This window comes from Phalaenopsis equestris, unplaced genomic scaffold, assembly GCF_001263595.1.
Source record: "Phalaenopsis equestris unplaced genomic scaffold, ASM126359v1 Scaffold000098, whole genome shotgun sequence".
NCBI lineage: Eukaryota > Viridiplantae > Streptophyta > Magnoliopsida > Asparagales > Orchidaceae > Phalaenopsis > Phalaenopsis equestris.
The window spans coordinates 525,007-551,957 of record NW_018164540.1 but is presented as its reverse complement, the minus strand read 5'-3'; the positions used below and the strand labels follow the sequence as shown (position 1 = coordinate 551,957).

Genomic DNA, 26,951 nt, shown 5'->3' with positions numbered 1-26,951 from the left:
AATTCAAATGTAGCCAACTCATTCATACATATTTCTTGGAACATGCATTATGAGCCGAGTTTTTCTTGAAAAATATCCCCAAATTTATTCCAATTGATAAAAAAGCACTGCAAATTTAAAGATTTATCAATGAAAGTCTTTATTTGATGTGAAAAAGATCATGTTTATTTCCTTTGCCTATACAAATGTGGGGCATTTACATACTCCCACCTAATTCAAATGTATTTACATATGTAAAATTTAAAAATTTCTTTTTATATTTATACACCTAAATCTTTCATATCATGAAGAAAATATTATCTCAAATTTAACCTTAGAAAAATTAAATGTATTTTTTTTTATTTCTAAATAAGATGACATATATATAAAAATTGAAATCACGGTTTAGATTTGTAAATAGATATGAATAGGGGTGTAAACGAGGCTCAGCACGTGTTCGGCTCGTTTATATTTCGAGCTCAAAAAGTGTGTTCGTGTTCGACTCGTTTGCTTAGCGAGCCGAACAAGAGCCGTTCACGAACAAATAGTCATTTTGACAACCCTAATCACGTAGTCATCAGATGTTAAGGATTGAGACAATATTTAAAACATTATTTGAATCTAATTTAATAATTTTTATTATATTTTCTTTATTAATGCTTTAATTGATTATAAATCTTTGTAGCCTTGTAGTCAACTAAATTTTTAAAAAAGACTTCTCATCAAAGATATATATATAATTGATTAGTAGCATTTCGAGCCAAAACGAGCCGAGCACGAACGAACAAAGATTTGTTCGTGTTCGGCGAACACGAGCTTCTTAACAAGCCGAACCAAGCTGTTCATGAGCAACGGCCTGTTTTGACAGCCCTAGATATGAATTGAGTGGTATATATATAAATCTTCCTTGTTATTTATTTATTTTTAAGTCAATACAATTGTTTTTGGGGCATTTACATAGCACATAATTCTTATGTATCTACATTTCTAACACTTAAACAATCATATTTATAGTTCTAAAATCACATAAAAAAATATCATTATTATTATATCTTTCATGCATATATTTAAGATGATAAAATTTTATAAGTGTAAATATCAAATTTTTGAGTGGTGTAAATATGAAACTTTGGGTCTTACTCATCGCAACATCTAGATTTGTGTCAGAATATTGTCGTATCGTAACAATCTCACATTTTTGGAGAACACCCGGGCTGGCTGGGAGCGATTGAGAGGGGAGGGGAGATACAGAGGCGAAGATGGAGACTCCGCCGGTGTTCCAGGAGGCTCCGAGGTGTGACGTTTGCAACTGCGGCTTCACCACTTTCCGGCGAAGGGTAAACCCACCCCTTCCTTCCCCTGGAATCTTCAATTGAATCTATTGGCTTTGTTCTCTTCAATCCCAATCTTAATTACGCAAGTGTAATCGTTTCTTCTTTGTTGTCGGAGATGGATCCCGAAGCCGTGCCCTACTTTGTAGTCACAATTCTGCTGCGACTTGAGAAATTTGGCTTGTTTCTGATGATCTTGCAGTTGATCTATTTCCTTTAACGATCTTCTTGGTTGAATCGACTATGGGGACAACGCTTGTGATTTCTTTTTTGATCGTGGAATGTTTTGTGGGAGCATCGAGTATTAAAAATTAAAGAGCAGTAGTGCGATTTGTGGAATGCGTTCATGGAAAAAATGTTTTTTTTATTTGTCTCAAAAGGTTTTTGTTTATAGTAAGTAATGATGAAATCAACAGCCTGAACACCATTAGGATAAATGGTCAGCATGATATTTTGAAGTTTTGCAAATTGCAAGTAAACCAGCTATTTGGATCTGATTTTTGGGCAATGAAGAAGTTACTAATTGCCAAGTTGTTAGTGGACAAAATGAGAATGTTAAGATGCTTGTGTGTTGAAAATAGAAAGGATGGATTAGCAGATGATTATATTTATGGGATGTTGGGAATAACATCCATCGAATTTAAAGAAGTGGTAAATAAGATAGGAGGTTGATGTGTACAAGGAAGATCAGAAATAATATTCTTTTGAGTGAGAAAAGATCTGCTGTAAGTAAAGTTTAACATCTCAATCAACTTTTAATAAGTACGAGGATTACAGAAGCTGTACTTCTCCATTGGCATCCATTAAAGTAATTAGTATTGATTAATTTCTGTTTTTTGGCTTCAATTTCTCATATTTGCTTGGTTTTCTTGTATTTATTCACACTTTCAATGTTTCCATTATTGATTGCAACCCTGTTTATCTTTCTTTTCTTGTTTTCTCTGAGCAGCACCACTGTCGATGCTGTGGTAGGACTTTGTGCAGTGAACATTCATCAAATCAAATGGTAGATTTTTCTTGCTCTGGAATTTTTTTTCTATGCCATGAATTTTGTTAGTCCATTGCTTCTTTGGTCTCACTCAATGTGTTTATAATAAATTAGATGTCTATTGTCAGGCTCTACCTCAGTTTGGCATCCTTTCAAATGTCAGAGTTTGTGAAGATTGTTTCAATAATCGTTCTCGGTAATGTTTTCTATGTTTTTATCCAAGGAGATATTTCTAATTATTTTCTTTGATTTTAATTTCTTATATATTTTTTCTTTGCATTTTTAAAGAGAAAAAATAGCAATATAGGTAGCTAGTAAAAATATCATATTCTGCTTGAAATAGTTTTATGTGTCGATATCCTCCCCATTCAATCCTACATGTTAATGCACGACTATTTTTTATTCTCATGAACCTTATATTCTAATGTCTAATTTCAAAAGATCACAGATTAAAGGTGCTCTAGCTTCCAGGTGCCTTTAGATCATAAATTGATTATAGGCTCATAAGTATGAATTTGGTAAGGATTAATTTGGAAGGCTTTCTTTTCTACATTTCAAGGCAGCATGCTGAAGAAATAATGCTCTGCCAAGTAACTTGATTTTCCCCTCAAAGTCATTTATTGTATATATCATAATTTAAGCATGAACATTTTAAAAACCTTATGCATTATAAGGAATCTAGATCAGTATGTTGTTGTTTTACAAATTGCTTCCATTTTGATCAATAATAGAATTTGAACTGTGGTTATGGTGCTTAACTAATTTGGATACTCTTATGTTGATCTGATGGCATGAACTTATTCACTAAATGATTATAGTAACATTTGTTCCTTTTCTACTGATTTGAGGCCGACTGTCACGCCCCACCGATACTATAACATAAGAATTTAGAATATGTATGTACATAAGAATGGTGTAGAACTATCTAGAAGCTAGAATATTATATTGTAAAGCTTCCTTTGGAAAATAGTCCTACATTGGCTAGATGTAAGACCAAAGACATGAGGGAAGGTATAAATAAGAGTCCTTCCCCTCATCTCAAACCACCCAAGGTTTCAAGCTTTCAAGCTTTGTAATCTTTCTTTATTAGTGAAGTGTTTTTCTTCTCTAATTATTCTTCTTATTCTACTTTCAAGAGTGTGCTTTGAGTTGCTAAGAGAGAGCTCTAAAGCCGCACGGATAACTCGAGGAAAGTTAGTCTGTGACAGTTGGTATCAAAATCTTGGTTTTAGGGAATAGCGAAAAGTATCAAAGAGCTCTTAATGGAGTCGGAAGCCACGAGTCATCTCAAGGGCGAGGTCGCCAGGAGCAAAGAGCCCCCATTGCACCCAAGCCACATGGGAGGTCTAAGGAGATCATACATGACTTTGATTCACACTTTGTTCGGATGGAGGAGGCAATGAATGACATGGAGGTCCAAGTAGAGGATCTTGGCCAAAGTGTTGATGGACTCGAGGAGGAGGACGTCACCATCCATTCAACTAACAGAGGTATGATGCTCCAACTCGAGGAAACCTCGAGGAAACCTTGAGGAAACCTTAATGGGCCAAGTGGCTAAGTTGCAGGAGGATTTCATGGGGAAGCTCCAAGAGGTTCGAAGTGCCTATAAAGAAGAGATGAGTGACATGCGTGCTAGCTTGGAAGAGATGCATGGAGATATTTCGTTGTGCAAGAGGGCACTGGCAACACCCACCAACCATCAAACCTTCGAATCCAAGAGGATTGAGGTGCCAAAACCAAAGAGTTTTGGAGGAACTCGGGATGCAAAGGAAGTAGATAACCTCTTATGGGGACTGAAACAATACTTCAGAGCGATGGGGATCACAGATGAATAGACAATGATAATTTGCTACTCTTTATCTCTCAGATATTGCTATGCTATGGTGGAGAAGAAGACGATGAGATGTCGAAAAAGGTATGCGTATCTTCTCCACTTTTGATAACTTTAAGAAAGAGCTAAAGAGACAGTTCTACCCTGAAGATGCGGAGGATGAGGCTGGAGCCCAATTGCAAAGACTCAAGCAAATGTGATCGATGCGAGAATATATCAAGGAATTTACTAGTCTGGTCCTTAAAATTCCTGATATGTCAGACAAGGATGCTTTATTCAACTTCATGGATGAACTCCAACAATAGGCAAATACAGAGCTTAGGAGGCGCGGTGCACAAGATCTCGCTTCCGACATCGCCATTGCAGAAAGCTTGGTGGATTATACAAAGCAGTCTACAAAGCCAAAAGAAAAGAAGAGCAACTATGTCAGAAGTGGGGGAGATCGGGAACAACACAAGGAAGAGAATCGTCACGAATCGACCTCGTTCAAAGCAAGAGACAAGGGGAAGTTTAACAACAATAACAAGACTAAACCATACAACAGTTGCTTCCTTTGTGGGGGACCACATTGGGTAAGGGACTGCCCGCAGAAGAAAGCTCTAAACTCTCTCCTTGCAAGCCATTAAGAGGTAGAGGAAAATGACATGGGCGTTCATGTAAGAACCATACAACTAAATGCGGTACGCTCCTCTCCAAAAACCCTTGCAAAAAGACTTCTCTTTGTAGATGTGATTATAGGAAAGACATCTACTAATGCGATGATAAATACAGGAGCTTCTCACAACTTCATTTTTATTGGAGAAGCAAGGAAAATGGGTCTGCAAATAACTGGAGGTGGAGGCTCCATCATGGCAGTGAACTCTGCAGCCAGACCAATCCATGGAGTGGCTAAAGAAGTGAAGACCTGTGTAGGAGATTGGTCCGGTACGCTAAATTTCTCCACTATTCCCATGGATGATTTCAAGGTGATTCTTGATATAGAGTTCTTGGACCAAGTAAGGGTGTTCCCGATACCATTTGCCAATAGCATGTGCATCATGGGAGGTGACCAAGCTTGCCTTGTACCGACAACAAGAGCTAGGCAGCAGGAAACCAAGATGCTATCAGCCATTCAATTCAAAAAGGGCATTCGACGAGAGGAAGAGGAAAAAAGCTACTTGGCTATCCTTCATAACTCCGACGAAGAATTGAAGCCCGAAGAAGCCACGCTAAGGGAAGTAGTGGAAGTACTTGACGAGTTTAAAGATGTGGCGCCACCGGAATTACTGAAGGAACTACCGCCAAGAAGGGAGGTCGATCACCAAATTGAGCTGGAGCCAGGAACTAAGCCACCAGCAATGGGAGCTTACCGCATGACATCTCCAGAATTGGCAGAACTACACAATCAATTGAAAGAGTTATTGGAGGCAGGATTTATCCGACCATCTAAAGCCCCCTTTGGTGCTCCAGTTCTATTTCAAAAGAAGAAGGACGACTCCTTACGCATGTGTATAAATTATCGGGCTTTGAACAAAATTACCGTGAAGAACAAATATCCAATCCCTCTCATTGCCGATCTTTTTGATCAACTTGGGAGCGCAAGATACTTCGCAAAATTGGATCTCCGGTCAGGCTACTACCAAGTGAGGATAGCAGAAGGAGATGAACCGAAGACCACTTGTGTGACCAGATATGGGTCATTCGAATTTTTGGTTATGCCTTTCGGACTAACCAATGCTCCTGCTACATTTTGCACTTTGATGAACAAACTATTCCAGCCATACTTGGACCAGTTTGTTGTTGTGTACTTGGATGATATAGTGGTGTATAACAATACTCTCGAAGATCATCTAAAACATCTCTAAGACGTATTCAAAATTCTTAGAGAAAACAAGCTATACATCAAGAAAGAATAATGCTCCTTTGCCAAACAAGAAGTGACATTCTTGGGGCATAAGATAAAGGAGGGAAAACTCATGATGGAAGAAAGCAATGTCAAAGCCATCCAAGATTGGGAACATCCTACCAAGGTACCTGAATTAAGATCCTTCTTGGGACTTATTAACTATTATCGGCGATTCATAAAGGGCTACTCCGCAAGAGCTACTCCGTTGACAGACTTACTCAAGAAGAATAAGCCGTGGGAATGGAATAGTGAGTGTAATGAAGCATTTGAAGATCTCAAAAAGGCAATCAGTGAAGAACCCTTACTTAGCCTTCCTGATCATACCAAGGTATATGAAGTGCATACTGATGCTTCAGACTTTGTTATTGGAGGGGTTCTCATGCAAGATAGGCACCCAATTGCCTATGAAAGCAAAAAACTTAATAAGACAGAGCGTCGCTATACAGTCCTAGAAAACGAGATGACAGCCATCATACATTGCCTTAGAGTATGGAAACACTACTTGCTTGGCTCCAAATTCCAAGTGATGACAAATAATATTGCCACCAGCTACTTCCAGACTCCAAATTTCAAGAAAGAAAAATGCTCCTTTGCCAAACAAGAAGTGGCTTTTTTGGGGCATAGGATAAAGGAGGGAAAACTCATGATGGAAGAAAGCAAAGTCAAAGCCATCCAAGATTGGGAACATCTTACCAATGTACCTGAATTAAGATCCTTCTTGGGACTTATTAACTATTATCGGCGATTCATAAAGGGCTACTCTGCAAGAGCTACTCCGTTGACGGACTTACTCAAGAAGAATAAGCCGTGGGAATGGAATAGTGAGTGTAATGAAGCATTTGAAGATCTCAAAAAGGCAATCGGTGAAGAACCCTTACTTAGCCTTCCTGATCATACCAAAGTATATGAAGTGCGTACTGATGCTTCAGACTTTACTATTGGAGGGGTTCTTATGCAAGATAGGCACCCAATTGCCTATGAAAGCAAAAAACTTAATAAGACAGAGCGTCACTATACAGTCCAAGAAAAGGAGATGACAACCATCATACATTGCCTTAGAGTATGGAAACACTACTTGGCTCCAAATTCCAAGTGATGACAGATAATATTGCCACCAGCTACTTCCGGACTCAAAAGAAGCTAAGTCCTAAGCAAGCAAGATGACATGACTTTTTGGCAGAATTTGATATCCTGGAGTATAAGCCAGGGAAGACCAATATAGTTGCGGATGCACTAAGCCGAAAAACAGAACTTGCAAGCCTGACACAAGCCTCTAGCTCCCTCATAGACAAGATAAAAGAAGGTTTGGTCTCCGATCCACAAACCCAAAATATTATTGCCTTAGTGAAGGAAGGAAATACCAAAAAGTTCTGGATAAGTGAAGATCTCCTTTACACCAAAGGCCGACGCATCTACATACCAAGATGGGGCAACTTGAGGAAGGAGCTGATCAAAGAATGTCACGACTCTTTATGGGCGGGACATCCAGGTATGAAGCGAACTCTTGCACTTCTAAAAACAATTACTATACTACTGACCAGGGATGAAGGATGGGATAGAAGAATATGTTCGCACTTGCCTTGTATGCCAACAAGACATAGTTGTCCTTCCACAACCAGGAGGGTTGTTAGAACCGCTGCCTATTCCTCCAAGACAATGGGAGAGCATCTCTATGGACTTCATCTCTAGCTTTCCAAAGTCAGGTGGATTTGGAAGCGTCTTAGTTGTGGTGGACAAATTTAGCAAATATGCAACCTTCATTGCTGCACCCACCGATTGTACGACCGAGAAAGCTGCAAGACTCTTTCTATGCATCTTGGTAAAGCTATGGGGGATACCACAAAGCATCGTCAGCGATCGAGATTCTCGCTTCACCGGAAGATTTTGGACCGAATTATTCAAAATGTTGGGGTCGAATCTAAACTTTTTCACAAGCTTTCATCCTCAAAGTGATGGACTCAAAGTGATGGACAAACTGATGGACAAACTGAGAGGGAAAACGCTCTCTTAGAGCGATATCTGCGGCATTATGTGAGTGCCAATCAACAAAATTGGGCCAAGTTGTTGGATGTAACTCAATTTTCTTTCAACCTTCAAATGAATGAATACACTAACAAGAGTCCCTTTGAGATAATTATGGGACAACAACCAATGACTGGTCTCTCCCTTACAACCAACTACGAAGTAAAAAGTCCGTCAGCCTTCAAGTTTGCCAAATCTTGGAGTGAGCAAAGGGAAATAGCTCGAGCAACATTACACAAAGCTACAAAGAAGATGAAGAAGTGGGCGGACAAAGCGGAGGCATATTGAGTTCAAAGAAGGAGACATAGTCTTTGTGAAGCTTCTGCCACAATAATTCAAAACATTTCAAAAGGTACATAAGGTTTTAATTCGAAGATACGAAGACCCTTTTTGAGGTGATGAAGCAAGTGAAAAATGTCTCTTATAAACTCAACCTACCACCAAAACTAAAGATACATCCTGTCTTTCATGCAAACATGTTGAAGCTTTGCCAGGAAGACAAGGAAGACCCTTCAAGGGGGATCTCCAACCGAGCGCCTACAACAGTAATCTCCTCATTCGACAAAGAAATTCAAGAAATAATGGCTGACAGGGTGATCAGATGGCGAGGGGTACCAAACTACAAGGAGTTTCTCATCAAGTGGAAATGATGGACCGATAGCGAGGCCAGTTGGGAGCATGAAGACACTGTGGCAATTCAAGAAGAAGATCCAACAGTATCAAGAGGAGAAGCACAACGAGGGCATTGCGAGTTTAAGTGGGGGAGAGTGTCACGCCCCACCGATACTATAACATAAGAATCTAGAATATGTATGTACATAAGAATGGTGTAGAACTATCTAGAAACTAGAATATTATATTGTAAAGTTTTTTTTGGAAAATAGTCCCACATTGGCTAGATGTAAGGCCAAAGACACGAGGGAAGGTATAAATAAGAGTCCCTTCCCCTCATCTCAAACCACCCTAGGTTTCAAGCTTTCAAGCCTTGTAATCTCTTTTTATTAGTGAAGTGTTTTTCTTCTCTAATTATTCTTCTTATTCTACTTTCAAGAGTGTGCTTTGAGTTGCTAGTTGGGAATGTTAGGCTGATTTAGTGCTAAGAGAGAGCGCTAAAGTCGCGCGGATAACTCAAGGAAAGTTAGTCCGTGACATGACGCTGCCTAGCGTGTCTTCTCCACATTTGTTATCTACATTTACACGGTGTTTTCTAGGGCCAAGAAAATGATTGATTTTTGATGAGATATTATACTTTTGTTGATTTTTTGTTGACTGTTTGATGCGGGCGCTTTGAATGGAGCCCGAATCGGGCGCAGAACTGCGCCTTGAAGAGGGGCACTTAGAAACTGCGGGGATCGAAGCCCTGTTAAACTACGCGAAAGGGATCACAAATTCTTGCTATCCAATTGAGCTATTCACACCGATAGGGAAAGGGATCACGAATTCTCGCTATCCAATTGAGTTATTCACACCAGATCTTTTCTTGAATAGTGTTTTAGATTCTTCTTGTCTTTTCTACCGCTTTCCTCTTGTGTAGGAGGAGGCTATGAATGATTGTCCCCTGAGTTATCTTTTCCACCGCTTTGCTCTTGTGTGGGAGACAGTTCTACTAGAGTTGTCTTCTAATCTACTTTGTAGAGTCTCTTCTCTCTTATTAGGGCTGTGACCGACAACAGGTGGTGTTTCGGTTATATCCCGCTCTGAGATGGTGTTATAAACTTCAAACTACTTCGTTACTACTCACTGAGCCCTTTCCCTATTAGTTTTCTAGCGGTTTACCACCCTCACATTCCTCCACCACGCTACCGTCACCGCTACTTCGTCCAAGATCACGCCATCCAATCCACCTACAACCAATCACACACAATCCCCCTACCTACCCAATGGTCGCTCACCCCGTCGCCGCCGTTGCTGCTTTTGAATCTCTTCCTATAGCTCCAGTTAGGGATTTATCTATTATTGTATTTTTCTTTTGTTTGACTCGTGTTGTATCACTGTTTTTATATTAATAAAAGTTTATTTTTTTTGTATTAAGTCACATCCCAACTAGTGTGAGTATCATTTGGTATCTGAGTCAGGCTCAACCCTAGTTCTATCATAGGGTTCCCAACACCTGCCCCTACCCAATTCACGTCCATCAACCATTTTACTTCAAATTCCCAACTCTAGCAATGCCAAGATACATCAGGCTCTACCCGAGAAAAGATCCAAAGTGAAATTCGTCGTCAGAGACTAGCTGAGTTAGATGACGGGAACCCGGGAGAGATTACCTTCAACTGTGATCGAGAGAGTTGAGAGAAGATAAAGACGAGGATCTTAATCCATTCCATATGGAAGATCATAGCGACAGAGAATATCGACCACGCCGTTTTGGTATTCAATATCAAAGGAGGCCGAGAGGAGGCTCCTTATGGAGGTCAGAGGTACTTTGGAATCAAGATGGACCTCTCATAGCTCGAGGAAAGCATGAACCCAGATGAATTTATCGACTTGCTGCAAACAGTCGAATGAATTATCGAGTATAAAGACGTACCAGAGGACAAACGAGTCAAGTTAGCTGCAATTAAACTAAAGAAGAATGCATCCTTATGGTGGGAGAATCTACAAAGGCGAAGGAGGAGGGAAGGAAGTGAAAAAATAACTAAGTGGGAGAAAGTGAAGGAAATGAAAAAAAATACCTTTCATCGCAGTATTGTCAGGACATGTTCCTAAAACTCCACTACTCGCAGCAACGAGACCTATCCGTTGAGGAGTTCATCGCCCAGTTCAACCACCTGCAGCTAAAGTGCAAGCTGACAGAGCCAGTGGAGCACACAATTATCAGATTTCTCGGAGGCCTAAAACTCACCATTAGCAATGTGGTACTACTACAACCATACTGGACGTTGGAGGATGTCCAGACACTAGCCCTAAAAGTGGAGAGACAGCAGAAGCAAAGCAGGTAACAATCGTCGTTCAAACCACCACCTTCAACTAAGCTGTCAATTGCAAGTGCTACAGCCGACAATGGTACCTCGGGAGGAAATAACAAAATTGGACAAGGGACTGATAAGGCAAATCAGAGCGGAAAGAAGCCAGAGAAAGGTAGTTTCTCCAATACAGTGCCATCCAAGAAGTTTTTCCGATGCCACGGCTACGGTCACATAGCCTCTAGCTGCCTTACAAGCCGAGTCGTCACACTCACGAATCAAGACGCCGTCGAGGAAGTCGATAAGGAATTAGAGGAGAGTTCAGAAAAAAGAGTTCAGCTCCACAGAGACGAAGGACAAGCATTAATTGTGCGGCGAATACCACAGTCCAAGCCCTGGCAGGACCAATTTTAGCTAAGGCATAACTTTTCTCGCACCAAGTGCACTGTCAAGTGGAAGGTTTGCAGCGTAATCATCGACAGTGGGAGCTGTGAGAAAGTGGTGTCTACGCTCATGGTAAAAAAGTTAGGATTTGACACAGAAAGATCATCGATCATATCCTCTTACCTGACTGAAGAAGGGTAATGAGATAGTGTAAATTAGTAGTGCCTAGTTGGCTTTTCCATCAGAGACCAGCTACACGAATAGATATGGTGCAACGTGGTTTCTATGGACGTCTGCCACATTTTGTTAGGTAAGCCTTGGTTGTTTGATTGCAAGACTCAACACGATGAGTTCAAAAATACTTATTCTTTCAAGAAGGATGAGAAACATATAGTTTTACTACCTGCTACGGATGCCAAAGGCAGGGGCGATACAGAGAACATTTGTTCCTCATGCCACTTGCTTGCAGTCGGTCAAAGTTGCCTCTGTTACACTAGCATTAGTCCTCTTGGAAGAAAATGAGGAAGACAGAGAGGTACCAACAATATTGCAACCATCGATAAAAGACTTTCAGGATGTTATGACCGACAACTTACCAAAGGGACTGCCACCACTAAGGTACATTCAACACACCATGAACTTTATACCAGGATCCATACTGTCAAACCGACCAGACTACAAATTAAGACCTGCGAAGTATGAAGAACTACAACGCGAAGTGTTGGACCTCATTGCAAGAGGGCTAGTCAGAGAAAACACCAGCTCGTGTGCAACCCCGACCCTAATGGTGCCCAAAAAGGATAGATCGTGGCAAATGTGCATTGACAATCGAGCCATCAATAAGATTACTATCAAGTTCCAATTTCCCATACCTCGCTTGGATGATCTCTTAGACTAGCTACACGACCACTATCTTATCCAAGATAGACTTGTGCAACGACTATCACTAGATACAAATGAAGCCGGGAGACGAGTGGAAGACCACCTTCAAGATGCGTGACGGACTTTATGAGTAAACCGTTATGCTTTTTGGTCTGTCAAACACGTCTACTTTCATGAGATTAATGAACCAAGTATTCTGATCTCACATTGGAAAGTTTGCCCTTGTTTATTTTGCAACATTCTAGTATACAACCGGTCGGAGGAAGATCACTTGCATCACCTGAAGGCGGTATTTGAGGTACTACAAGCCGAGCATATATATGCCTATTTGAAGAAATGTCACTTCATGACAAGTTAGGTATGCTTTCTGGGTTACATCGTGCTAGTGCAAACATTCAGATGGATCTTGTAAAGATAGATGCCATCATCAGCTGCGTTGTACTACCACAATCATTCACTGAGCTGAGACAATTCTTGGTGCTGGCATCCTTTTATCGAAGGTTTATCAGAAACTTCAACACTATCACCTCTCCTTTGACTGTGCTTCTAAAAGGAATGGAGTTTACTTGGACAGCATCAGCCTATGACAGTTTTGACACACTGAAAGAAAAGGTAACTCAGGCACCCGTGTTAGCACTGCATGACTTCAACCAACTTCTTGAGGTAGAATATGATCCTTCCAACGTAAGGATCGGAGCAGTACTGAGCCAAGGAAGAGAATTTATCGCTTTTTTCAGTGAGAAATTGAATGAGTCCAGGAGGAAATGCTCAACTTACGACAAAGTGTTCTACGCCATCGCAAGAGCTCTGGAACATTGAAGTCATTACCTATTGACAAATGGGCTTACACTATTTACAGATCACTCGACCCTAAAATTCCTCGATAGTCAGAATAAACTAAAGGGACGACACACTGCCTGAGTGAAATTTCTAGTTTCATTTCAGTTTGTACTAAAATACAAGGCGGGAAGCCAGAACCAAGTATCAGATGCACTAAGTTGTCGACACTTATTGATCACATCCATGCATGTTTGAGTTGTGGGCTTCGATGTCATAAAGAATCTATATGAAATAGATGAAGATTTCAAAAACATATGGTAGCAATGTCAGGAGAAACCAGAATCAACTGTGCATTCCCAGATGTTCACTAAGAGAGGCCATTGCCCAGGAAGGCTGCAACGGAGGACTAGCTAGACATTTCAACAGAGTCAAAACCCTCGCCCTCGTAAGAGAACATTTTTTTGGGCCAAAACTAATAAGAGATGTAGAACGACATGTCAAACAAATAATGCAAGATTTGTTATTTGGCCAAGACAAGAGCTTAGAACGTCGGATTATATACACCACTTCCAGTACCAGAGGCATTGTGGGTGGATGTCAGCATGGATTTTGTGCTAGGACTTCCAAGGACTCAAAGGAACGATATTTTCGTAATGGTTGTAGTAGATAGATTTTGCAAGATGACCCACTTTGTACCTTGTTATCGAACACTCGACACCTCTCACATCGCCGATCTGTACTTTAGGGAGATTACAAGGCTACATGAGATTCCCAAGACCATCACCTTCAACAGAGACATCAAATTCTTGAGCCACTTATGGAGGACACCATGGGAAAAACTCGGCACCAAACTCCAATTCAGCTCGACAGCACATCCACATACAGCCGGACAGATAAAGGTAGTAAATTGGAGCCTCGGTAATCTTCTTAGGTGTTTCGTGGGAAACAACATAAAACAGTTGGATCTCATCCTAGCCCAAGCCGAGTTCTCCTATAACCGATCCATCAACCAAAATATAGGACGAAGTCCCTTCGAGATTGTGTACGGGCACAATCCGCTCACGCCACTTGAATTGGTACCGCTCTTGCTGTCAACAAAAATTAGGAAAGATGCCATAAAATGAGTTCACAAGATCCAGAAGTTTCACGAAGAAGTTGGCAACGAAATTGCTAAGCAGAATAAAACATACCAGACAGGCAAATAAATTCATAAAGAAAGTGACGTTTCAGGAAGGCGATCTCGTATGGATTCAGTTGAGAAATGAGAGATTTCCCACAAGATCATTCGAGAAGCTTAAGCCGAGAGCAGTTAGATCTTTGAAAGTATTTCAGAAGCTAAACGACAAGACTTATAAGATTGACCTGTCTGGGGACTACAACATTTCAACCACGTTCAATGTTGCCGACTTAACATTATACTATGAAAATTCTGGAGCTTCGACAAACGAGGTCAAAGCTTCCCTAACTTGGAGAGATTGACACATACGCTTGGAACGATGCTTGAATTTGGGCGCATAACAGCGCCTCAAATGGGGCGCTTCGAAATTACTGGGGCCGAAGCTCTGCGAAACTACATGAAGCGGAGCGGGGGCCTGCGATCTTGCAAAGGCGGGAGAACCTGCGGTAAGGGGAGGGATCGTGAATTCTCGCGTTGCAGCTGAGCTATTCGCACAAGATCTTTTCTGGAAGAGTGTTATGGATTCTTCTTGTCTTTTTCACCCTTCTCCACTTGTGTAGGAGGAGGAGGCTATAAATAGTTGTCCCTTGAGTGTGTGGGAGGCAGTTCTACTAGAGTTGTCTTATAATCTTCTTTGTGGAGCCTCTTCCCGCTTGTTAGGGCTGTAACTGACGACTGGTGATGCTTCGGTTGTATCTTGCTCTAAGGTGGTGTTTTAAACTTCAAACTTTTTCGCTACTACTCACCGTCCCCTTTTCCCTACCACTTCCCTAGCGGTCTACCACCCCCACATTCCTCCACCACTTTACCACCACCCCTATTTCCTCCACAATCTCACCATCCAATCCTTCTACAACCAATCACACACAATCCCCTACCTACCCAACGACCACTCACCCTGCTGACGCCGCCACCGTCTTTCTCTTCTTATAGCTCCAGGTAGAGATTCGTCTTTTATTGTATTTCTCTTTTGTTTGAGTTGTTTTGTATCACTATTTTTATATTAATAAAAGTTTACTTTTTTGGTATTACGCCATATCCCAACTTGTTCCGGTATGACTGTTAGTATTAGCAATCTCGTGTTATCTTATCCTTATATTTAATGATCATCGAGATTTTTTCCTGCGCTCCTTTGTCCTTGACTATTTTTTTATAGGCACTCACGTTTGGGATTATTCTGTTAATGCTAGTCACGACAATTATTGCTTTGTTTCTTTTGAGCATACTATTATCCTTTTTTCACAATGACATCTTACACTGTTTCTATAACAAGAAATCTGATTTCCGCTAAAATTTCAGGCAGTTATGCTCACAATGAGACCTTAACTTCAAGATTTTTTTTTTAATGTTATATCATCCATGATGCACAGGGAATACTGAATATGAATTTCTTTGTTTATTCACAAACTACTAAGACCGAACCTTGTTCTTCATATGTCCTTATTCATTTTCTCTTCTTTTATGTTAGTTTGTTTTAACTTCGTTTGAATTGCTCATACTATTTTACCTTACGCTATCGGATGGATTCATGCTATTATAGACATGCTAAACAATACAATTCTGATGTTTGGCATCTGCATCTAGTGTGCAAGTTGAACATTCAAGAAAATACAATCTGGTTGGTGTGTTAACTCTTAGGGCTTCTGATATCTTTTAGAAGATATTTAGAAAGTGGGTTTGGTGGGTAGGTGGTTGTGGAATAACAAGGGAAAGATAAGCTGGCTGTTTGACGATGTTTGGAGGGGGATAAGCGTCATTCGGCTGCTGTCCCAGTTAAAAACAGTAATGAAAACCTCAAATCTGCGACGTTTGGGTGGTGAGGAGGTTCCACCACAAGTTCCTGAGCAAGATATAGACAGACCACTTGCAAAAGGTAAGGATACAACACTCTGAAGAGCATAAAATAGAAATAGTTCTTTGCAATTCATAAAATCAACAGAAATTGAAAATCAAAGCAGCCAACTACAATATATATAAAAGTTCCCTAATAGAAAATATCTAATCAGAAACTAGAAAAATATGTAAGAACAAAAAAGGGAAGCAAGGAAGGAAACCTGCTCAAAATAAAGGAAAAAAAGAAATAGGTCGGTATTGGTCGGACTCTCGTGATCACGATAGCCCATAATAGATGAGTCACGGTAATCCCATAACTGTGGAATCCCCCAGCCCGGGAACCGCGGTATTGTGGCAGTCGTGTGTACCACTTCACTCTCTTTAGGTAGGAGGAGCTTCATCTTCTGTCTTGGAAGCTTCTGGAACCGATCTACCACAATCATGATAAAATAATTGACTAGTTGTGTTTGAAGCAACACTACTGCAAAAGTTATACTCACGCTCATTCCAGACAACTGTGAAACACATTTGATATTCCAAAGACTGTTTAGATAGAATAAAAATCCGTTATTTTTTTCCTCAACTAGAACCGGAACTACATATAGACAGGTATTCTCTCAAATTAGGCCTCGAGATATTGAATATGTACATTGCTTCTCCCTTTCTTTGTAATCAGCTGGGCGTATCTGATAAGCAAGTTTGTATGGAGAAATTGGCCTTGGAATGAACTCTATGGCATGTTGGGTCACCATCAATGTTAGCCTCCCAAGAGTTAACCAGTAAATCATGATATCTGGCAACTAATTCAACAGGAGTTGTCCCTTTTAAGGTACTTGCTTCTCAGGCTCTCTATCTTCTATGACAATTGATGTTAATCCTATTATGAGCAATCGTTTGGGCTCAGCTTGAATCATTAATATCTCTCCATTGTCGGTTGGAGATTGAGACTCCTCTTTAATGTGTTTATTCTCTTTATGTTACTGTAAATTTCTTCAACTGTTTTCTGCTCAGTGAAAAATATCGCCCTTATATTCGAGCAATTAGAAGTCACGCGGCCAAAATTGTGACACTTAAAGCATTTATTGAAGGGATGGATTTGGGAGTGCTAGCTGGCTTCATCTTCTCCCATCTGAATTAGTTTTCCTTGGATGCTCTAATAGGTGTACTATGGCTGCCGAATTTGTTGGCTAAACCCTGCTTGAAGGGTGGTATGGACCTAATTTTGTTTTGTTATATCTTCACCTTCAAGACTAGGGTCTGGACATCTTGTAATGTTTAATAAGATTGCAACTGTATCATATTGTCAATGGACGATCTCAATTACCTCAAATATTGTGCTATGGCTTTTTTCTTAGGCTTTACTAGCCCGCACTTCAACAGAAACTGCTCGAATTCCACTATGTAATTCTCTACTGAGAGATCTTGTTGTTGGTATGAGTGATGAAATCTCAAAAACATATATTGTCTGTAATGAAGTGGTATGTATTGGTGTCGTATTTCTCGTTTCATCTTGGACTAAATAGTGATTTTGCTTTTCTCTTCTCTCTATCAAAGATGATTTAAGTTTTCCCACCACAATGATGCACTCTTCTTTAACTTAATGGTGGATAGTTTTACGTGTCTTGTGGAACATCCTTGTACTCAAAGACATCTTCCACTGTTTGGAGCAACTCGATGAACATGTCTGGATTCATAAAATCTACAAAGTCTGGCAAGTCAATCTTTACTCAAAAATTTTGGTTCCGCCTTTGACATTTCATGCCAAATTATCAAGGACTTGGTTCTTTGTCACTGAAAGTTTCCTAGGGGAAGGGATTCATTTGTTTCACTCGATCTGAAAAATCACTATTGTGGCTTTGGGTGATCTCACAAGATTGTCTCTTTCTAAAAACAACAAGCTTTTGTTACTTTTGAAAGACTTCCTGCTGCATATTCTTCGTAGTAAGTTCCTGAATACTTCGTTGAGGGTTTCTCCTTCGCGATACAAAGTCCTTTCTTTCCGATCAGATTTCCGATAGATTTGAGGCTACGAATAGCTGTAGGAATAATTTGGGTATTGAATTGGTGGAAGATTGAAGTTATGTAGATTCTTTGGTAGGTGAAGAATAACAAATCCCAAAAAATTTTGAGTTTGTCAAGCATTGATACTAGATGTTATTGTTCTAGGGTTCCTATAAGGTATTTAGGAAATGATTTTGGCGGGGAGATAGTTGTGGAATAGCAAGGGAAGGGTAGTGTGGGTGTTCAATAGTGTTTGGAGGGGGATATGCATCATCCGGTGGCTGTTCCGGCTGAAAACAACGAAGAAAATCTTCAAATAAGCGAAGTTTGGGTGGCGAGAAGATAACACCATCTGTTCTTGAGCAAGATACAACGACACTACTTGCAATTGGAAAGGGTACATCTCTCGGAAGGGCATAAAACAGAGAAATCTCTTTCCAATTCTTAAAATGAGTAAAAACTGAAAATCAAAACAACCTACTATAATATATATAAAAGTCCCCTAATAGAAAATACCTAATTTGAAACTAGAGAAATATGTAAGATCTAAAAAAGGAAGAAGAAAGAAAACTTTTTGAAAATAAAGAAAATAAAATAAAAATTGAAAGAGGTCGCAGTACTATTAGGACTCCCGCAATCGCGATAGCTCGTAATCGCAGAATCATGGTAATTTGTAAACATGAAATACGTAGGTTTGGGAACTGCAATATTGCGGTTGTCACGTGTCGCACTTAAGTCTTTGAGATTTTTTTTTTTTTTTTTTTTTTTTTTTTTTTTTTTTTTGCTTTTATTTTAAAAACTTGTTTGTTTAGTGCATTTTTTTTCGTGTTTTTTTTTAAATAGTTTTTTTAAAAAAATATTCAAAATATATAAAAGTTATTTTTAGTTTTTTAAAAAACAAGTAAACATCTTTTATTTTAAATCAAAACATAAATAAAATAAATTAAAATTAAAAAAACAAAAATCGAAAGTAATCCCCGACAGCCTCTTAGGAACTTAAAAAAAATTGACTTAAATTTATTTATGAGCTATTCCTTCAACTTTTAAACTATGCAAATTGCAATCTCATGGTTCATTTTGCAGGCTTCTTAGCTACATCCGGAGCATGTGAGTGCTAATAGTTGACGTTTTTGAATGGTGCTATACCTATATGATTATCTGTTGCTGATAGTTAAAATCTTAGATATTCTCTACTCAAAATAATTGGCATTTGATCTTTGATTTCAAATATATTAGCCAGTATTTTGAGAATATTTGGCTTCATGCATGGCAATTTACTAGTGCTTAGCATGGTAGCATTGTCTGTAAGTTTAGGAAAGTATTTGATTAGCTTTTCTCTATGAATAGTTTATTTGTATCTTGCTTGAACTTTCATGATCCTTATCTTTGAGTTGGGTGTTTATCGACTTATGATGATATAGTCTACTTTTTTATCCTGCAGTGAATCTTTAAAGCAATTTTAGATATTTTTTCTTCTTCTTTCTGATTGCAAATATTTTGCAGCCAATACTGGGTAATGATGATATAATGTATAGGATGATTATATCTCTTCTTAATGTTATCCCGATTGAAAGAGCATTGTTGGAATATCAATTGCATCTTTGTTTTTACGTAACTCTTTTTGGGTTTGTAATGTGAAAGCTTTTTAAGGAAACACTTGTCTTGTCTGTCAAGGTTACACTACTGCCTAAATGCAAAAGTTGCAGCTCACTATTATAGTATACTCCTCCAAATATTATTTTGAGAACATGAATCGTGCTCGGCGTCATTATAACTTCAGAGATCAAATGTTTAATTATGAAGGTGCAACCCATTTAGCCTAGGGGTTGAGAGCTTTTTCTCTAACCACACGTTCCTGAGTTCAAGACTTAGCATATATGGGTGTGTGTGTGAGTTTAATCTATATCTATATCTATATATATATATATATATATATATATGGTGTTTCCCTTGGTTGACAAAGCTATGAAGCTACGCTCACATAATTAAGGGGATACTTTATCTATATTATCTTCCCAGTGTTTTAGCTTCCATATTTTTTTGCCATATGCTTGTGATATTTAAAGGAATGATGCTGTCAAGTCTCTGTTTTGGCTTCGCCTTCCTAGTTCCTGTATATATCTTTAGTTAACAAACAAATCAATGTTTTATCGATACTTAGATTTTCTTTCATCTTTAATTTCATGTTTTCTGAATTACTTATTTAGATCTGGAGAAAATGGTCAAAGGTCTTATGATACAGTTGCTGCTGTAGTAAATGGAGTTTCAAGATTAAATGTGAATGAGAATGATGGCCCTGAAGCTAATTCAATCTCTAGGGCTGTTCCTACTGTACTTGAGTGCAAATGTGGAATGCCATTATGCATTTGTAAACCTCCAACACCAGATCCATTGCCCTCACAGGTTGATGTTTCATGTATCTATTGATTTTGGTTTAATCCTGAACCTTGGTGGCTGAATTTCTTTTTTATCTGCAGAATATTTCCGTTTCTAGTAGTCATTCAAATCCAAGGCCGAAGAATCCCTCATTAAACCAGAGAACAACGGGGTCCATCTCAAGGAAGCCCTCTTCTTCTTCTTCTTCTTCTTCAAACAGCAAGTCCAGGTTATTATAAATCCAGAAAAGCAGCATATTTGATATGAATTTAATTATTTTTTAAATTAGTATGCATGTTTTGTGCAGCTTTAAAGTTAAAAACAATAGCTTTCGGTTTGTTTAATAAGTATTTGTTTTCTTTTTACCTTTTTCATAGCTACCTGGAACCTTAGCACGGATATCTTTCCCTGAGCTTACTTTTCTGTATGGTCATTCTTGTTTGAGTACTGTAGCCACCACCATCTCTAGAATGAAGTTGCCATTTGCCGGTAGTTGTTTAAGTTGGGTTATATGATAGGATTCGAAATGATTTTTCCACGGAAACTAAGGCATAAAATATTTTTATTTCACTAATCTCAAATCAAAGCATTACAGCACCACACAACTCACATGATTACATAAAATATAAGCATCTACAATTCGAGAGGTAGGAAGTCTCTCCCAAACCCTAACCCTAACACTCAAGTCAACATTTTCTTGCATACTCTCAACCCTAAATTTATTAGTCCTTTTTATACCAAAAAATAATAAATAATAAAAAACTAAATTACTCTTAGGTGTCGGCATAACATTACTCCCCCCCCTCCCAGCCGCCGCCACGAAAAAAAGTAAACTTGCCCTCAAGCTTGAATAAACCGTTGTTGGATTATGTCATGTGGCTCCCATCTGGCATCATCATCTGACAATCCTTTCCACTTAATCGGAAATTTATAATGACCCCGAGGAATTCAAAATACCTTCTTATGCACTTACTTCGTTCGCCTACGAATTTGATGATGTTTTGACTTCCGGTCAATTTTTGAAAATATTGCAACCCCAATTAACTCATCCTGTAGCTCATCGATCCTTGAATTCATTGCCAACTCGGTATCATGTGTCTCTTCCATACTATGTAACTTGATCAAGAATCTCAACCCCACGTCTGAATTGCCTGCTTCATAGTCTTCAACATCACCATTGTCTTGCACAAATTGGGGTTGTTGCGAAGCACCATCATCTTGTCTCCCTCTTGAATATTCTACAATGTGCAAATCAGCCCCTTACAATCTCCCCCCCCCTCCCACCTGTCTCGTTCCCACCAACCACAAAAGGCACTGTTGTAGTTGGATGCAGCCCTCCGTCGGGGTCCCACTCACCGTGGTTCTCTGTCCTAGGCTGAAATTATTTGAAGTGATCATCTCCAGCCCTGAATCGCATGCCATCTTGATTTGTTCGCTGTATTTAGTCTCAAACCTCAAGATGTCCTGCAAATTTCCAGATGTTGTCGCTCAATTCACTTCCAACTTTTTCGCTCTAGTTTGCATGCTTCCGCTTGTTCCAACTATCCGAATGTTGCTCTATTTCTTCCAAGTGTTGCTGCTAAGTTTGTTCCTCATTCTTTCTCTCGATACCACAACTCTCAATCCTTCTCCACACAACTCACACAAATACATAAAGGATGAGCTCCTGCAATTTAAGAGATAGGCAATCTCTTCCAAATACTACAATTCGAGAGGTAGGAAGTCTCGCCTAATTATGCATACCCCGAACCCTAAACTTATTAGCCCTTATTTATACCAACAATAATAAATAATAAAAGACTAAGTTATCTTTAGGCTAATAAAGTCTAAATTGCCCTCAGGTGTCGACGTAACATTATATTCATCTCATCTTTGTAGCTGCTTCATATCTTATATGCATCTCAAATGATTTATTTTTTTTAATTGTTATATTTATATGCTTATCTTTAAAGCCCATGCTTTGTAAATTTATAATTGCAGTTCATTTTTAAACATGGGCCAAGCAAGCAATGGTAATGTGGACAAGCCTAAAGCAGATTATGATGTCAGTGGAGAGGTGTGAATACCTTGCGAAAAAGCAAGTTGACTGCATGTTTTCTTAACAACATAGAGTTTATACCATAATAATGAGATTTTTTTTGCCCAGTAAAATGTTATTACTGTGTAGGGTTTAAGAGATGCCATCAAGAATAGTGACCCTGCTGGTGTCAGAAAGCTTCTGAGTGAGGTTTGTGCGCTAAATGATCATCTGTTTTATTATTTTTGTTTTTTGATTTGATGCCCAGTTACCCTAAAATTGAAACAACTGTACTTTTTTGTCCTTGTTTGTTCATTTATTGCCATGTTTTTAACCTCTAAACAGGGTGTGGATGCTAACTACTGTGACAAGCAAGGCATGACTCCACTACATTTGGTAAGTCTTTAAAAAGCATTCTTGAGTTGATATTACTTTATATCAAATAAGAATTTTTTTTTTTCAATTGATTTTTTTTTTTCAATTGAAGTGGTAAGCAGAAAAAGCTATAACTCTTACACATGATTTTTATAATTTATTCCATGTTTTCTTGCCTTTTGTGATTTTGTAATTGGTGCAGAGGGATTAGGAAGTAAATAAGCCGACCAAGGCCAACAATATTAGAAGCGGTGCAAACATTTGTGCAAATAATTTTAATACCTTAAGCACATCAAAAAAGTAATGGAGATTGATGATTCATAAAGCTGAACCCAAAAGTGGAGCAATGATCATGACGTATTATTTTAATTGTATGTTTAGCTTTTTACCCTACAACAAAACTTGAAACTCGTCTACCTATGATTATTTGCCTTACAATCTTTTGGCTCAGCTAAATTTTTTTAGATGGTTTCTAATTGCATGTTGAATTTGCTTCACCTGAACGATTCCCAATGCCTCATAAACCTAGTTCATAAATCTCTGTTTTTTGGAGGACCCATAGGAATTTTAAGAAGGTGATATGATATTTGATATTAGTATGTTTTAATATCAAACCATACATATTGGTTTCTGTATTGAGGAGGGTGAAAATGAAAATACTTTTTTCTTAAATCTTGGATTCGAAGGAGCATTTGAATGTCTCAATTGTGAAGTTTTTGGGCTGGATTAATTTTTGAAACACCAATAGGATTAATAATTATTGATTAAGAAATGATGTGCTTATGAAAATCATGACATTATATTCGGAATTTACAGGTCTTTACGCAAGGAAACCTAATTTAAGTTGTCCTTGCAGATGAAATGGCCAAGTGAAATATGTGAGGGATATTTAGAAAATAAAACGAAGAGGAATTGTTGAGAATACTAATGAAAGCTGAGAATGACAAATTAGGGGAGTAAAACCTTAATATACCTTCTTGTAGGCTCCTTGATGTTGAAATTCTTTAATCTCTACCTTTATGATTCTTTCTCCTTGATTTTCCTCTTCGTCCTGGCTTCATGATGCCTCCCTTCATTTCATCTTGATCTTCCAAGTCTTTTTTTTACCTGGAGTTTGAGAGAGAGAACTAGAGAGAGAAGGCTTTCTGTAGAGAGAGGGGGTATTCTAGAGAGAGAAGGATGGTGGTTTGGTTTCGGAGTGAGAGAAAAGATTTTGGCAGAAATTTGGCTCGGGGGAGTGCCTCTTTTGGTTGCCTAGGGTTGGGAAATGGAGAAGTGAGGATGGTGGAGAGACTTCTTGATTTGAATACTGATTGAAATTGAATTGAATTGAATCAAGGTGCCCTAGGTGAAAGCAATTATTATAGGCTTCTAAAATCTATTTTGATAAACACAATAAAATAAAAAATGATTACAGCTATTTTCATATCATAAGGATGAGATTAATCATTAGACAGGACAATCGCCTTATTTTGATTGTTGTCCCTTTTGATTTTGCACTCCCCTCCTTTTTACGGTAGCGCCCTTGCTTTAAGGAAGAGAATCTTGACATTTAATTTGAATTATTTTTTGAGTTCCTCCAGCATTTAATTGTTGCCCTTCGTGAAGCTTTCATATAGTCTTGTGTGCTCCAAGCACTGATTTGAACTTTGAGATTGACCTTAGGACTAACTTTGGGCTGACTTCTGGCTTGGGGTGTAACGAGTTGGTGTTCGGCTCGTTTATATTTCGAGCTCAAAAAGTGTGTTCGTGTTCGGCTCGCCGAACTTTTGCTTGGGGAGCCGAACAGGAGCCGTTCACGAACATAGAATCGTTTTGACAACACTAATCATGTATCCATAAAATGTTAAAGATTGGGTTAAGATTTAAAATATCATTTGAATCTAATTTAATAATTTTTGTTCTATTTTCTTAATTAAAACTTGTAATTGATTATAAGTATTTGTAGCCTTGTGGTTAATAAATTTTTTTAAAATACTACTCATCAAATATATATATATATATATAGCAGTATTTCAAGGCAAAACTAGCCGAACACGAATGAACAAATATTTATTCGTGTTGTTCGTGTTCGACTGGTAACAAATATTTATTCATGTTCGACTCGTTAACTTAGCGAACGAGCCGAACACGAGTTTCTTAACAAGCCGAACATGACCTTTTCACGAGCATGATTTGTGCCTGAGTTTTGGCTTGTGCTTTAACTTGACTATTTGATCGTGGAGTCTCCCAGATCAAATGTCTGAAATTTATTTATTTATTCCCTAAAACTCGAGAGGATAGTAACATAAGGACTTTTTTCAACTTTCATAAAGGTTTCCTTGTGCCTTTTTATGCTGTGGCTCAAGTTGAACCAGCGTATTTACTTTTTGTTTAAGCATCATTCCATCATCAGCTTTATGAACTCTTCAATGGTCCTGAGCTGCTTCACAAATAGTTTCAGTTAGGCCAATTAATTTAATGGCTGTCCACGTTTCATTTAGCTTGCTTTTTTCTTTCATCCCTTGCGAATATATTTTATCTTTTCACATTTACAAATACGGAAGAGTTTGTTTTTGGAATATTATTCTACAAAGACACTCCTTATATATCAGTATCATTAAATTATCAGCTTTCTGGAATTCCTTGTATCTTCCTTTCATTCAATGTATAAGTGTTACAAGCTGATGCAAATATTGTGTTAATTGATGCAGGCTGCACTGTTTAACCATACTGAGATAGCTTTTATTCTTATGAACCATGGAGCCAGTGTGGAGAGGAAGAATGCTCAAGGTAGCTTCCCAATATTTTTCTGCACAGAATTTATGTTTCGCCTTTTTTTTAAGAAAATGCGCGTGTACTTCCTAGCTTTGTATGAAGCCTTCCAGTTTGCTTTTCTAGGCTCTCTTTTCTTTATGTTGCTTGTGTGTCTTACCAACAGTAATGCCTATAATGCTCAGCATTTTTATTTATCGTGCTTCATGTACTTCTGTTTATCCTTTCTTGAACGCATATGTAGTTGTGCTTTTATAAGATATACATGAATATAGAAGAAGGTATGTTAGAGGCAGCCAGCGGCGATGTCTAGAAAGAGATAAAGAGAAGAACCATTTTGTTTTGATTAAATTGTGGTGTTAAATTATATTAAAGAGATGGTAGTAGCAGCATTTATTGATTGTAATGTAGTGTAAAATTGACTAAGGTGGTTTGTTCATGGTCAATCCTATGATTCCTTTGTTAGAAGATGCGTAGAAGGATTTTTACAAAGTATGATTAACACTGTATTCAACTATAATAGTAATGAATGTAGAATGAGGATTCAAGAAAGCCGGCAGTAGGGGAGGAGGGTTGCACTTTGTTGATAAAATTTTTTGATGTTATTTTTTTTTTCTTTGTGCACTTTATGAGAACTCATCTAACTTGCATAAAATAAGAATTGCTTTACAATTTCTTCAATTGCTCACAAAGTAACAGAGAAGATACATGCACTGACAAATGATTTTTTTATCATATTTTACATGTATCTTAAATTTTTTTTCTTGGAAATTAAGAGAGAAGTAAAGACAAATGCAGCAGTGAAGTTGCATAGTAGGTTGTTTTCTTTGTGGGATCATTTGCCTTGGAACTTGCTGTTCTATGGTTACTAAATCTGTTTTTCTTTCTTTTAAAATCACATATCATGCATTAACTTTACTGTGAAGAGCCATGGTTTGTTTAACCCACCATTATGATCTCTATTGAGTTAATGGAAGTGCAAGCCTTACTGATCTCATGATTTTCTGATTAGGGGAAACCCCTCTCGATTGTGCTCCCACCATGCTGCAGTATAAGATGCGGCAGAAGATTGCAGAAGCCATGACTGACACAGCCAGGAATCAGTCACCTATAAACTGAACCTTTAATCAATCCAAGCTAACTTCTTCATGGAGCAGATAGACTTGTGAGGTTGAAATTGTTTAATTTTCGTATTATCAGACCTAACTTATATAGTTTAGGGCTCTTATTTTTATTTCAACTTCTATCATAGAAATGCCGAAGCTTGTTATTGCCATCTTAGCGTGCAGAGAAATAGCTGAATGAATCTGTGTGCGTGGAGCAGGTAATCAAATCATTTCTATGCTGTAAAATAAAATTAATAATTTTGTTGTATATTTGATGGATGTTATGATGCACTGTATTTCTATGGATTGATTGATTTTTTGTCA

The 26,951-nt window shown here is 38.4% G+C and overlaps 1 protein-coding gene across 2 annotated transcripts; it reads left to right on the top strand.

Annotated features, from left to right (window-relative positions):
* Positions 1-1,131: 1,131 nt before the first annotated feature.
* LOC110020506 (26S proteasome non-ATPase regulatory subunit 10) lies at positions 1,132-26,951 on the top strand. 2 transcript variants are annotated; one of them, XR_002293530.1, is made up of 11 exons: positions 1,133-1,316; positions 2,260-2,316; positions 2,427-2,494; positions 20,207-20,402; positions 20,477-20,604; positions 22,356-22,431; positions 22,543-22,602; positions 22,738-22,788; positions 25,461-25,539; positions 26,534-26,691; positions 26,774-26,951. XR_002293530.1 is itself a non-coding variant. In XM_020718635.1 (10 exons), the coding sequence occupies exons 1-10, from the start codon at positions 1,239-1,241 to the stop codon at positions 26,638-26,640; spliced, it is 900 nt and encodes a 299-aa protein (XP_020574294.1). In that variant the 5' UTR covers positions 1,132-1,238; the 3' UTR covers positions 26,641-26,951. The 2 variants fall into 2 exon arrangements, 1 of the variants encoding a protein (XP_020574294.1); XM_020718635.1 differs by having other exon boundaries at positions 1,132-1,316; positions 26,534-26,951.